Genomic DNA, 12,374 nt, shown 5'->3' with positions numbered 1-12,374 from the left:
CTTCCCTTCACTGGCGGGGAAAGAACATTCACACACATTTTCAGAGAGAAAGGAGTGGGAGGATCAATATGCAGAACCCCACTTCCACAAAAAAGATAATCTTCTGATGGGAGAGAGAGAGAAAGGAGGCTACAGAGTCACTAGTAAGGACACAGGAGATAGCAAATAACGAGAGGAAAAAAACAGAGGGAGAGATCGATGGCAGGGATGAAGGCTACAAAGAAAACATGGGAAAAGAATGAGATGCTGAAAGGACAACCTTAATGATAAAATTCAGTGGGGCAAAAAGGGGAGAGGATATTTTTCCCCAAAGATAAAATCAGAGTCAAAGTCAGAAGAGACAAATATGATCGTCTAGTCTGACCTCTTGCACAACGCAGGCCGCAAAAAAATGGTTACCCACCTTTTAGTAACCGTTGTTCTTCAAGATGTGTTGTTCATGTCCATTCAAAGTAGGTGTGTGCGCGCCGCGTGCACGCCAGCTGGAAGATCTTCCCCTAGCAGCATCCGGAGGGGTGGCGCCACTACGGCGCCCTATAAAGGGGCCCGCCGACCCTCCACCCCCTCGGTTCCTTCTTGCCGGCACTCCGACAGAGGGGCAGGAGGGTGGGTATTGGAATGGACATGAACAACACATCTCGAAGAACAACAATTACTAAAAGGTGGGTAACTGTTTTTTCTTCTTCGAGTGGTTGTTCATGTCCATTCAAAATAGGTGACTCACAAGCCTAACCTTAGGTGGCGGGGTCGGAGACCACTGCTGACTGGAGTACTGCACAACCGAAGGCTGCATCATCCCTGGCCTGGTGTGTGATGGCATTGTGTGACGAGAACGTGTGGATGGAGAACCACGTGGCTGCTCTACAAATCTCCTGAGTCGGGATCTGAGCCAGGAACGCCGCAGAGGAGGTCTGTGCCCTAGTGGAGTGGGCCGTGACCAGAGGGACAGGGGTCTTAGCTATGTGGTAGCATTCCCGGATGCAGGTCGCGATCCACAAAGAGATACGCTGAGAGGAGACCGGGAGCCCCTTCATCCTATCCGCCACTGCGATGAAGAGCTGAGTCGAGCACCTGAACGGCTTGGGATGCTCGATGTAAAAAGCCAAGGCCCTGCGGACATCCAGGGAATGTAACCTCCGCTCCTCATTGGAAGCGTGTGGTTTCAGATAAAACACCGGGAGAAAAATATCTTGACCCATGTGGAACTGTGAGACGACCTTGGGTAGGAAAGCCGGGTGAGGTCTAAGCTGGACCTTGTCCTTATAGAAGACAGTGTACGGGGGCTCGGATGTTAACGCCCTGAGCTCCGACACCCTCCTGGCCGAGGTGATCGCCACCAGGAAGGCGGTCTTATACGACAAGTACAACAGGGAGCACGAAGCCAGAGGCTCAAAGGGAGGTCCCGAGAGGGCGGAGAGGACCAGATTCAGGTCCCAAGCAGGGGCCGGCTGACGAACATGCAGAAATAGCCTGTCCATACCTTTGAGGAAACGCCCGATCAGCGGGTTCGCAAACACCAAGGTACCCCCCTCTCCCGGATGGAAAGCTGAGATGGTCAAGTGAACACGAATGGAGGAGAGGGAGAGGCCCAGTTGTCTGAGGTGTAGCAAATAGTCTAGGACTAGTTGACGGTTTCCTACTACCGAGCAGCACTTGTCTGACCTGCTGGGAGCACTGCATCTCCACCGGGTTCAGCCATAGAGCATCCATGCTGTGAGGTGAAGGGCCTCCAGGTTCAGGTGGCGGAGGGAGCCCCGGTCCTGTGTGATCAGGTCCAGGAGCAGGGGCAGCGTCAGGGGCTCCTGAACGGACATGTGCAGGAGTGACGTGTACCAATGTTGGCGCAGCCACGCCGGAGCTATCAGGATTACCCATGCGTGGTCCCTGCGAATCTTCAAAATCACCCTGTGTATCAGGGGCATCGGAGGAAAGGCGTAGAGCAGACCGACCCCCCAAGACTGTAGGAAGGCGTCTGACAAAGACCCCTGACTGCGGCCCAGGAGGGAGCAGAACCGTCGGCACTTTCTGTTTTCCCTGGAGGCGAACAGGTCTAACCGGAGAAAGCCCCAGAGCTGGAAAATTGAGCGTACCACGTCCCATCGGAGGGACCACTCGTGACCCCGGAACGAGCGGCTGAAGGTGTCCGCCAAACCGTTCTGCTCCCCCGGAAGGTAGAACGCTGTCAGGTGGGTAGCACTGTGGACGCAGAAATCCCACAGCGCGAGGGCTTCCCTGCACAGGGGAGAGGAGCATGCACCCCCCTGTTTGTTGATATAAAAGACTGCCGACGTGTTGTCCGAGAGGACTGAAACATCTGCCGGCCAGGTGGGACCGGAAGGTAAAACAAGCCAGGCGAACCGCTCTCAGCTCCCTGACATTGATATGCAACTCGAGGTCCTCCGGCGACCACAAGCCCTGCGTCCTGAGGTGTCCCAGGTGTGCTCCCCAACCCCGATCCGAGGCATCCGTTACCAGGGAGAGGGAGGGTTGAGGGGCAGCGAAGGGGACACCCATGCACACTTTCTGCGGGTCGAGCCACCACCGCAGCGAGCTTAGTACCAAGTGGGGAATGGACACCACTGAGTCCAAGGGGTCCCTGGCCGGGCGATATACTGTCGCTAACCAGGACTGTAGCGGGCGAAGCCGGAGTCTGGCATGGTTTACCACATAGGTGCACGCCGCCATGTGACCCAACAGCCAGAGGCAAATTCGCGCCATGGTAATCGGGGCGCGGTGCAGTCCAAGGATGAGCTCGGAAATCGCACGGAACCTGGATTCCAGCAGGTACACTCTGGCGTGGGTGGAGTCCAGAACTGCTCCTATGAACTCTATTTGTTGCATCGGAGACAAGGTGGACTTGGCTTCGTTCAAGAGGAGGCCGAGATTGAGAAAGATCCGCCTGATGAATGACACCTGGGTCTCCACCTGCTCCTTGGAGCGGCCCTTTATGAGCCAGTCATCCAGGTAGGGGAATACCTGGATGCCTCGCCTGCGCAGGAAGGCCGCCACAACTGCCATGCACTTTGCGAAGACCCTTGGAGCAGCTGACAGGCCGAACGGGAGCACCGTGAACTGCAGATGGGCGTCGGCCACGACAAACCTGAGGTACCGACGGTGACGAGGAATTATGGCAATGTGGAAATGAGCATCCTTTAAGTCGAGGGCGGCATACCAATCTCCTGGATCCAGGGAGGGAATAATCGAGGACAGGGAGACCATGCGGAACTTGAGCTTTCGTACAAACTTGTTCAGCTGCTGCAAGTCTAGGATGGTCTCAGGCCCCCTTTTGCCTTCGGTATTAGGAAATACCGGGAGTAGAAGCCTTTGCGCCTGAGCTCCCGAGGGACTTCCTCCACTGCCCGTCTCCATGAGGGACTTCACTTCTTGACTTAGAAGTTGCTCATGAGATGGGTCCCTGTAGAGGGATGGGGAGGGGGGCTGGTGGGGCGGGAGGGAGGAGAACTGGATAGAATATCCCCTCTCTACCGTGTGGAGCACCCAGCTGTCCGACGTGATTCAGGACCAGGCACAGTAGAAGGGGGACAGATATGACCCAAAGGTAGGGGTAGAAGGATCCAGAGTCTCGATAGGTAGGTCGCCCTCGACCATACCATCAAATAGGGGGTCTAGGCCCCGATGGTGGTCTCGATTGACTGGATGCCTGGCCGGAGGGGTGGCGTTGGTGACGCCGCCTGCCATTTCTGCCCCGCTTGCGCCCCAAACTGCCTGCGCTGGGTCACAGGGGTATGCAAGCCCAGCGAGCGGAGCGTGGCCCACGAGTCCTTTAGGCTATGCAGACGCTTGTCCATCTTTTTGGAAAACAACATCTGCCCCTCGAAGGGGAGGTCTTGAATGGTCTGCTGGACCACATAGGGCAGGCCCAAGACCTGGAGCCAGGCTCCCCGCCGCATGATCAGGCCCATGGCCAGGGTGCACGAGGCTGAGTCCGCCGCATCTAGGGCAGCCTGGAGAGATGCTCGGGAGATCAGCTTCCCTTCCCCCACCAGGGCCGAAAACTCTCACCTTGAGTCCTGGGGAAGGAGCTCCTTAAACTTCGACGTGGCTGAACACGTGTTATGACCATATCAGCTTACAATTGCCTGTTGGTTGGCAATGCAAAGTTGTAGGCCTGCCGTGGAGTACACTTTTCTGCCAAAGAGGTCGAGTCTTTTAGCATCCCTGCTCTTTGGTGTTGACCCCTGAAACCCTTGACGCTCCTGTTGGTTGGCCGCATCCACCACCAGGGAGTCCGGGGAGGGGGAGGGTGTACAAGTGTTCGTGCCCTTTAGAGGGAACGAAATAGCGCCGCTCCGTTCTCTTGGCAGTAGGGGCCAGGGAGGCTGGCGTTTGCCATAAGGTGTGGGACGTATCCGCTATGGTCTTTATCAGCGGGAGAGCCACCCTGGATGGCCCAGAGGGAGCCAGGATGTCTACTACAGGGTCCGCATCCACCTCGATTTCCTCAGCTTGGATTGCGAGGCTCTGAGCTGCTTGCCAGAGCAGTTGTTGGAGGATTCGAGTGTCCTCCAGGGCCGGTGCCACAGCCATGCCCGAGACCGCTTCATCCAGGGAGGAAGACGAGGAAATTACATGGATCGGTCCTTCCTTCGAGGTCCTGCGGCACACGGTACTGAGGTTGCGGGACCGGTTCCGATTCTAAATGTGGCACCGCGACCGGTACCGGGGTCGCCAGTGAGCGGCATGGCGTATCGGGCAGTGCCTGCTGAACCTGAACTGTAGCCGCTGCTGGTGCCGCTTCCCGGCTAGGGGGTGCTGAACTTGGATATGACACACCCCTGCCCGGCAACGGTGCCGGAGGCAGCTGCGCCGGGGCCACCGACGCCGAGGAGACCGAGGCCGACCTTGATCGAGGACCAAACGCCTGGCCTACTGACTGGTGGCAGGCCCAGGGGGTCCAAAACGGCCACTGCAAGGGCGGATGCCATTGCTGCTGCCACTGTGGGTGACGCTGGCGGCTCGCACCCGAAACCGATCTCCTGCTCCGCGACCGGCTGGAGCGGTAGGAGTCTGCCTCTGTGTCTGAAGTCTCTGAGTACGAGGACCTGAGGGGAGCAGCACCCGGTGCCATTGGAGAGCGGTGCTGAGGCGGCGGGGAGCCTCTTATCTGGTCCGGTGCCGCTTTAGCGGCGCGGTGCAGGGAGGGAGGCGACAGCATGGCCGGCTTGCCCCTCAATTGTACTGGGGGACGGGCCAAGGTAGGCATCTCCCTACGGTGCGGGGAGGCTGGCGACGGGAGTCCCATCAAGTCTGAGGCCGCCTCGAACGCCTCCGGTGTCGAAGGGAGGCGCAAGTCTCCGCTGAGGTCCGGGGATCTAGGCCGGTCCGGATTCGACCGCCCTCTCTGCGGTGCGAGGGCAGTAGCCCAGCCTGTCCGCTTGCACCCGCGGACAGTGTCGGCCTCGAGTCCTGGTGGGGTGACCGTTCCCTCACCGGCTTTCTCTTTTTAGCGGGCACCGGCGATGGTGAGCGGTGCCGCACTGAGGCCGACTTCCTATGACCCGACTCCGTTCGGTGCCGGGTTTTAGACGACTTGGGCTGGGCCCTAAGTCCTGATGCCGGTGCCGGGGCACTCCACACCGAGGAATACGTGCTGGGCACCACCTCGGCCGGTTCCAGGTCCAAGGGTGGCCGCAGGGCAGCCTCCATCAGGAGGATTCTAAGTCTTTGAGCTCTGTCTTTGAGAGTTCTCGGGCGGAAGCCTCTGTAGATAGAGCACTGGTCCTTTTGGTGGCTCTCTCCGAGGCACCTCAAACAAGCAGAGTGCGGGTCACTCTTGGGCATGAATTTCCCACAGTCCTTGCAGAGTTTAAACCCGGGGGACCCGGGCATGCCCCAGCGGGCAACAAAAACTGGGGGGGGGACCCCCCAACTACCAAGAACTATATACAATGACCTAAGTAAACGAACTATAACGTAACTATATACATGGACTATACACAAGGATAGGACACTGCTAACTTGCTATGCGCAAAAGAAGTTCCAGTTAGCCATCACCGGCGGTTAGAAGGAACTGAGGGGGGTGGAGGGTCGGTGGGCCCCTTTATAGGGCGCCGTAGTGGCGCCACTCCAGGGGGCGCCAGGGCCGACCCTATGGACGCTGCTAGGGGAAAATCTTCCGGCTGGCGTGCACGCGGCGTGCACACACCTACTTTGAATGGATATGAACAACCACTCGAAGAAGAATCTCACCCATCCACTCCCGCAACAAACCCCTAACTATGTATGAGCCACTGAAGTCCTCAAATTATGGTTTAAATCAAGGTGCAGAGAATCCTCCAGCAAGTGACCCAGGCCCCATGCTGCAGAGGAAGGCGAAAAACCTCCAGGGCCTCTGACAATCTGCCCTAGAGGAAAATTCCTTCCCGATTCCAAACATGGCGATCAGCTAAACCCTGAGCATGTGGGCAAGACTCACCAGCCAGACACCCAGGAAAGAATTCTCTTTAGTAACTCAGATCCCATCCCATCTAACATCCCATCACAGGCCATTGAGGATATTTCCTGCTAATAGTCAAATATCAGTTAATTGCCAAATTATAAACAAAACAGTCATATAGCTGCTAGGCCACTTTATTTTACTTCCAGTCTAGTATTTTATTTCTCTGCTAGAGGAGGGGAGATAAGAAATAAGGGAAAGTCCAACTGTGATCCCCAGGGGTTCAGGAAGGTGGGAATCTTCAAGCAGATATTCAGTCTGAGAGGCTGTTAGGGATGTGGGCTCCACCAATACTTTATTTTTAATATTTGAAGAGTGATCCTCAGATTGGTTGATAAATTAAAGCTGGTTACTGGAAAGGATTACAGAAATGTTCCCATGGTAGGGTAAGATATGCACTTAAACTGAATGACATCAAGTTTTAGCATCAAAACCAATATTTATAAAAAGAGCAGATTTACCTTCAGAAAACTAGAAAATGCTGATACAATGTTTAGTTGTACGGTCTGCTGTCGTGCTCCTTTTGTTTGTTTTATGGAAGCCAACAGTTTTTCTAACACTTGGAGCCTTAAACCAAAAAAAGAAAAAAATATTGGTCAAGCCATTTTTAAAAAAAACATCAAACAAAATCTTTAGATTATGGAAGCATTTGAGTAGCAAATACAATGATCTAAGCCTCACGTGACTTCCCATATCCTACCCTCACCATACAGAGGTGGCTTCTCATCAACTAATTTACATGCCAATTGTTTGAGGTCAGCAAAGAAGCATTTTAATTCAGATTCTTGTCATTTGTTTTGTAGATAAAAAGAATATTGTCCACTCTATAAGCTCTGTCTGGTATTGTACATACTTCAGGGCAAAGACTGCTATATTTGGGCAACACGTTTAGCTTTTTACAAAGTCTTGTACATACATAAAACAACATAATGCTGAAGATGGGTTCAAGGAAGTGACAAAGCTCTAGAAGGGAGCTTTAGAGAAATCCATCACCACCAAAACAAATTAAGATAGAACTGTCTTTCTAATCTCCTTTTCTTAAGTAATATTCTCCAGATTTTCTCTTATTCCTTTCCCATCCTACTCTTTTTTCTTATCATTTACTTTGCTAATCCTCCTGCGTGCACACACAGAGATCCCTTTCTTGCCTCTGCTTGACATCTCTGCCTACAACAAGATTTTTTTGTAGTCCATATCAGCACATGTACTTCCACTATCCTTATGTACTTTTTTTGTCCTTGCTTCTATAACAGGATATTTATTTATACATCATCTTTCATTATCTGATTATCAATGAGTGGTTCCTATTAAAGAGGTCTGTGTGTCTGGGAATAGTATAGTTTGGGATGCCTTGTGGGCACAAAACTATAAGCACCACCAGTGGAGATCATGAGAAACAGACAAAGGAAAAAACAAGACAAAAATAGCAAGAAGAAAAAGACAGAGAGAGAGAGAGGAGAGAGAAGAGAGACCAGACATGGAGAAAAGAGCAAAACATAGAAGAGTAAAGTTACTGAAGCGAGAACAAGGAGAGAGATGGTGGTAACTGCACAGGAAAGTATTTTGCGAAGTAATGTTGCAATGGTGCGAGGAAGGATATGTGAATGTAAGTATTTGGGAATGGTGTGGGCAGGAAAGGATAATGAGATATCAGATGGGTCACTGGAATGGAGGGAGAGAGAGTGGAACTTTCTTTCTTTCTACACAAAATACTGCGTTAATTGGTTGATTCTTGCTGAAGCTCAGAGAATCAGCCAATTCCTATCTTATACCATATCATTTGAAAGACCACATCACACACTACCATCTTTTTTCTGATTTAATAATCCTGGATAAGATTTCCTTCAGATCCTTCAATGCTTGCTGCTTAGTCAGCCAGAGCAGCTGCCCTATAGTGACTCAAAGTAGGGCTACATACAATAGTATTGCAGCATTCCCAATTTATGCTGGCTAAGACAGTGAGATTCAGGACCCCTAAAATGAGCTCTCCCCTTACACAGAATTACAGAACATAATCACTAGCAATCATGCTCATTTCAGGATTAATTGTACAGTACTTTGAAAATGCAAAACAACATAAGTGATACCATTTATCCTCAATCAAATCTTATATATTCTAAGTACATATTTTATTGTTGTTATATTTTTGTATTAAAAATGGAGAACCAACAGCACAAAAACTTGTTGATGTTTTTCCATCATTCAACAATCAATACTATCATAAAGCTAAATCAAAACAACTTTTTAAAAACCAGAACAAAGCTTTGTTGCTTCTGTTATGTTCTCTTGTGGTTGCAAATTACTGTTTTTGGGTACGTATTCTTGTTTATTTTAGACTTTTCAAACTACTTTATTTTCCTTATTACTTTTCTAATTACAGTATTAAAAATTTTTTAGCCTGTCATTGTCAAGGATAGAGGATTATATTTTATTGTGATTTCCCACCCTTTTCCCCCTGATGTTCAAGAGCCCTTATATAACAATTAGTATGCAATAAAATCCTCTCAAGACAAATTTTATATCTATCTGAAAAAAGAACTGTTAATGTACAATGTTCAGTATTAAAAGATTTCTACTAAGAATGGAAAAAAACAGACATTAAGAATCGTCCTCCTAAAACATTTTATAATACTTTCTCCATCAATTAAACATGGATGGAAAACTTATTAACACTATATCTCATTCATGTGCTATGTAGCTGTGACACTGAGTATCCTTCCCAGACCTGAAGAACTTTGTGTAAACTTGAAAACTTGTCTCTTTCACCAACATAAGCTGGTCCAACAAAAGATATTACATCGCCCATCTTGTCTATGCAATATAATGGTCCATTTTACTGGTGCTTTCTTTTCATCAATATCAGTAATTGCAGACTGAGCGCTGAAATTTTCAGACTGTACATAAACTTCCAGCCATAAATCTATCTTTTTAGCTCATGAAAATTCCCTTCATAATTCATACCGTCTATAATAACGTACCTTTAGTCTATATTTTCCATAAGATTTTAAACATACTAACTCTCTTTAGGCTCTGTTTAACTAATGGTGAATTTAAGTAAATACTTTACCTTTGAGATTCTGCTACATGGGAAAATATAACTCCAAAGAGACGGACTGCAGCACTGATAACAGATAGTGCAGGAGGTAGAGGTTTAGGCACTGAATCACCTTCTGCAGCTTTCTCATAAATTGAGTAAGGGTCATACTCCAGGCTTCCTCCAGCTATACTGCTACCTAAGAGGAGCTGCAAAGGCAGAAATATGACAGTAACATTTCCTGACTAAGTCACAAAACAGTAGGGTTAGCAGTGATAACTAATTGTTATACTAGTACTGCAAATACCTGCTCTTCAATAAATCTGTGGTCGGTCTCCTGCAAGAAAGGACCAAGTAAAAGAAGATCATCCTGGTGACAGAGAGGTGGAAGCAAGAACGTAGAGGCAGCCGTTTGGTTATCAGTGGCTGTGAAGTCAGCCACTAGCTCCTTGAGAATAGCACAGAATTTTCCTGGAAATTATAGGGACAAAGAAAATAACTTTTATTCAAAATAGTGATTAATTACTTGCCCACTTGCAGTTTTGTGAACAAAGAATTTATACAGAAAAGCTGATTTACAAACTAAAATATTTCCTAAGACTCCCAATGTTGCAACTTCTTGTGTGTGACAGACTACTGCATTTACATGGAGAACCACTGACTTCACTGGAGCTCGATGTGGGCAAACCAATCCATCCGCACACAAAAAGTTGTGAGATTGAGGGTCTTAGTTTTTATATAAGGCTAAATAGAATAAAATGCATCCTTTTCAAGTGACTCCAAGCCATTATTCTTCAATACAAGTTACTTGGTGGGCAACAAAGCAGTTAGCCAGGCTTGTGTTGATAGACAAATGCAAGTCCATGAAGAGAGACCAATTTCTCCTATCAATTTTCTAGAAGTTAGCGTGGGATACATTACATGTCCAAATATGAATTGAAATATCTGGGAATTAGATGTTACTTAAAATACTCACCCTGTATCGACTGGGAGGAGAAAATGAAGAGAGACAATAGAAGCAGAGGAGAAAGGAAGAGCAGTGAGGAGGAGAATGGACATTAAGAGGAAAAACAGTGCCAGTACCAATGAAGCTAACAGTTAGGTGGGTGATACTGGCAGTAACACAGTAGTCCCCAAACTTTCTATCTCGCACTCACCCCTTATCCGTTCATCCCCCCCTCCCCAAAGCCAGAAGTGGGGCTCTGGGAGGGGAGGATCTGGATAGGGATAAGGGGGCTGAGGCTGGGGCCACAGCAGAGGGCAGGCACAGAGCCTCGGCCAGGGGCCAGGACCAATGGCCGGGGCCAGGACCCCAGGCGCGGGGCTGGCAGCTGGGGCCAAGTCCAAGCCCAAGAGCAGAGCCGGATAGCGCCCCCACAAGCCCCAGCCCTGCCGCCCCAAACGTTTCTCTGCGCCCACTTAGAGGGGTGCGCCCCACGGTTTGGGGACCTCTGCAGTAGAATGACAGTGTGAGTGTGTGACAGAGACAGTATGTGTGACACAGACACAATGTGTGTGTTTGACAGAGAGAGAGAGAGACACAGACAGACAGACAGAAAGACAGAGTGAGTGTGCTGGCTGCTGGGAAAGTTTCTGAGAGCTCTCCTGGTCTCCACTCTCTGAAAGCTCTCCTGGTCTGTCCTGAACCATTGTCTCCCCTCCCCTGTTCAGCAGAGATGGGCAGTGGGGGGGGGGGGGAGAAGAAAGAGACAGACAGACAGACTGTGTGAGTTGGCTGCTGGGGAAATCTCAGAAACACTGCACTGTCTCTTTAAGAAGGGCACTCAGCCACTCACCCTTCCCCACAGCAGCTCGAGTCCTGAGTCGGGCTGTGTCCCCTCTGCCCTGCGGAGATGGGGTACATGGGGGGGGAGACCCTAACATCAGCATCCTCCTCCCGGCTGCGCCCCGTACAGCCAGCAGGATAGTCCCAGGAGCAGCTGCAGGACGGCACAACATAGGGGGAAGGGAAGGGAAGCTGAATATATGCTGCTGGCTCTGCATGCTCTCCTAATCAGCTGGGCAGCACTTAAATCTCTCCTGCATGGCCACTCAAGTGCACAGCTTACAGGGAGCACAGGTCATGACTGAAGTACAGGTATTGAAGGATATGTGCTGTTCAAGAAAGACAGAAATAAAGGTAAAGGTGGTGGAGGAACATTGTATATTAATGATGAGGTAGATTGTAAAGAAATCAGAAGTGATGGAATGGATAAAACAGAGTTTGTTTGGGTCAAAATCACTTTGGAGAAGAAAGCTACCAGCGGCTCTCCTTGGATAGTACTTGGGGTATGCTACAGACCCCCAGGATCTGATTTGGATATCGATAGAGACCTCTTTAATGTTTTTAATGAAATAAATACTACTGGGAATTGTGTGATTATGTGAGACTAACTTCCCAGATATAGATTGGAGGACAAGTGCTACCAATAATAGTAGGGCCTAGATTTTCCTGGATATGATAGCTAACAGATTTCTTCACCAAACTGTCACCAAACCTAAAAGAGGTGATGCCATTTTAGGTCTGGTATTGGTGAGTGGCGGAGCACTGCACTCTAGTATGGACTCGCTTGTCTCACACAAGGATTATCAATGCACAATTTAATTTCACCATGCATATTATTTCAGGGAAACTCAAATCTACTCCTCTACCATGCTTAACAGTTCTCTTCAATATTGCTCCACCCAATCCGCAGAGAGGAAAGCATAGCAAAGATTGTGATGAAATTGCATGATGTGTCACATCTACCGTTATCTAAAGAGTTGTTTAATTCACCACATGGTCGTCTGCCATCACGATGCCCATTGTGGGCAAGTTTACTGGGTGAGGGATTTATGATTGCGGCTCAATGAAGCTCTGAGAAAGTGACAAATAATCATCTT

At 49.6% G+C, this 12,374-nt stretch overlaps 1 protein-coding gene and 1 long non-coding RNA gene across 4 annotated transcripts in view; one reads left to right on the top strand and one right to left on the bottom strand.

The window, feature by feature from the left end:
* HEATR5A (HEAT repeat containing 5A) overlaps nucleotides 1-12,374 on the bottom strand; it is a 131,917-nt gene that overhangs the window by 61,099 nt on the left and 58,444 nt on the right. For all 3 annotated transcript variants that reach the window (XM_045016018.1, XM_045016016.1, XM_045016017.1), the window contains 3 exons: nucleotides 9,799-9,962; nucleotides 9,525-9,700; nucleotides 6,919-7,024 (listed from right to left, as the gene is read on the bottom strand). In XM_045016018.1, the coding sequence (XP_044871953.1) occupies nucleotides 6,919-7,024; nucleotides 9,525-9,700; nucleotides 9,799-9,962 (446 nt within the window). The remainder of the gene's footprint in view (nucleotides 1-6,918; nucleotides 7,025-9,524; nucleotides 9,701-9,798; nucleotides 9,963-12,374) is intronic.
* The window catches only part of LOC123369932, a 71,083-nt gene that overhangs the window by 38,425 nt on the left and 20,284 nt on the right, over nucleotides 1-12,374 (top strand). The window lies entirely within an intron of this gene.

The sequence above is a fragment of the Mauremys mutica genome, chromosome 4, assembly GCF_020497125.1.
Source record: "Mauremys mutica isolate MM-2020 ecotype Southern chromosome 4, ASM2049712v1, whole genome shotgun sequence".
Taxonomy (NCBI): Eukaryota; Metazoa; Chordata; order Testudines; family Geoemydidae; genus Mauremys; species Mauremys mutica.
The sequence above is the reverse complement of the archived record's forward strand: the minus strand, read 5'-3'. Positions and strand labels throughout refer to the sequence as shown.